The 1,988-nt window shown below is 56.1% G+C and overlaps 1 protein-coding gene across 1 annotated transcript; it reads left to right on the forward strand.

The window, feature by feature from the left end:
* Positions 1-1,244: 1,244 nt before the first annotated feature.
* Positions 1,245-1,885, forward strand: NGA_0198800 (uncharacterized protein; the record flags this gene model as incomplete). Its single annotated transcript, XM_005854328.1, has 3 exons — positions 1,245-1,433; positions 1,557-1,644; positions 1,752-1,885. The coding sequence occupies 3 exons, from the start codon at positions 1,245-1,247 to the stop codon at positions 1,883-1,885; spliced, it is 411 nt and encodes a 136-aa protein (XP_005854390.1).
* Between the last annotated feature and the right edge of the window lie 103 nt (positions 1,886-1,988).

Below are 1,988 nucleotides of genomic sequence, written 5' to 3' on the forward strand. Positions count from 1 at the left end.
CCTCCCTCCCTCCCTCCCTCCTTCCCTCCCTCCTTTCCTTCCTTCCCCATCAGATGGACCACCACGGCAGCATTCCAGTATTCATCTCCAAAGTGGGTTCTCCTGCCTCCTTGGAGGCCTGCCTGGTAGGCGAGGTGGGAGATAGGGCGACTAAACTCTGCATGCAATGAGAGGAGGGTCTGAGGGTGGGGGTTGAAAATTTTGTGGTGGTGGAGGGGATGGTGAGGGGGAGGGAGGAGGAAGGGGAGGAGGAGGAAGAGGAGAAGGGAGAGAGGGAGCTGAGGAGGAAGGGAGGAGGAGGGGAAAATGGAGGAGGAAGAAGAGGAGGAGGAGGGAGAGGAGGAGCTGAGGAGGAAGGGAGGAGGAGGGAGAGGTGGCTTGCGGCTGGGTGCTTGGCGTAAATCTTGGGGTGGGAATACTCTCCCGCACCTTTCCAAAAAGAACCAAGAGCGAATTGAGCTGCGGTCTTCACCACGGCATGACGAGGGTATTAAGTGTCCATTCATGATCTTTTGCGTGCATTTATTTGTGTCTTTTTTCCCGTCCCTCCGACTTGGTCCGAGACTTTCCTCAGACTGGGCCCCCCATCTCCTCCGCCTTCATTGACTTCTTCTCATGGGGCATGCGCCGGGAGGAGGGTATCCATGTATAGTTCCAAACACTGTGTCAATCTCATTGGGGGCCGTTACTTGACACACTGTCGCCCTAAAGCCTGGAGGACAGTCCAATGTCTGGGGCTATCCCCTCTCCCTCCTTCCCCTCTCCGTCCCTACCTTCCCTTTGTCAACATCAGTATATACATGTGTAAGTCCATTTGTACACGACACGTTCCTCCCAAGACTTGCAAGCAACGTCAATCCCTCGATGCACCACGTCGCATCGCGACTGCCGCCTTGGGCGTTGGCATTGTGGTTTGTCCAAGGGGTGCATGAAGTTGACTTTAATTGCATGACCGTTGTCCATGACGCGGAGACGTACCTCCGTTAATGCTGATACTTTTTGCTATGCGAATGGGCGGGAAGCCACTGGAAACATGCGGGGATCATGCGGGCATGATGGACAACGTAGGACAGAGGACGTGTAGGGGAATGCACGGTCCTTGAATACGTAGTTTGGTATTGTTTTTTTCAAGTCACGACGCATTCGTGGTTTCAGAGTCGCGACGCCCTCGCCGTCCTCTTCAAGCAGTTCCGTTCCCCTACATTCTTTTTGTCACACTCACCCGTCGTCCACACACGTCCATTATGACAGAGACGAGCATTGTCAAGGGCGTGACAAGTCCGGGACTGCCCCAGGGTGTTGTGTGGAGGTTTCGTGACGCGGCCCCGGTGTTTTTATGGCGGAGGCCGGGCATGGGAGGGAGCAAGGAGGCAGACCCCAGCATGCTCATATATCAGGCCATCCGGGAAATATTGTCACCTCGCCCGTCTCCGGTACGTGGACGCTGGCGTGCTCTCCATATGCCTATGTGTGCGGGGGATGGTTCACAGTGGTAGGACCTTCTATTGCTCATTTGCGTCTCCCCCTCCCTCCTGTAATGTGTTGTGATCGTGCAGTCCATGGCGATACCTCCTCCGTTGGAGGTGTACCCACGTCCTCTACTTTCTACACACCGGGATCGACAGCCCTGTCCAATTACGTCGGGTGAGAACAGGAGGGAGGGAGGGAGGGAGGGATTGGCCTCGGGAAATGGTGATGTGTTGTCAAGATGTGTACGACGATATTTACATGATTACCACTGGGCTTGACAGGCCCGACGATCGCTTTCTCCGAGCTGAAGAGGATGGCCGGGTTCGCGGAGGGCCGGGGCGTGGGGAAGGCGGGAAGGAGGGAGGGAGGGAGGGGAGGCACAGGAGGAAGGAAGGAAGAAGAGGGGACGGCGTAGGGGAAGAGTTTGGGGAAGACCTGTTGTCTTCTCGGTTTGGAACGCCTTCACCGGATGTCTTTGTCCAGCAGGTAGGTAGGGAGGGAGGAGGGGACTTTGCAAG

Source organism: Nannochloropsis gaditana, assembly GCF_000240725.1.
Source record: "Nannochloropsis gaditana CCMP526 unplaced genomic scaffold scaffold541, whole genome shotgun sequence".
NCBI lineage: Eukaryota > Eustigmatophyceae > Eustigmatales > Monodopsidaceae > Microchloropsis > Microchloropsis gaditana.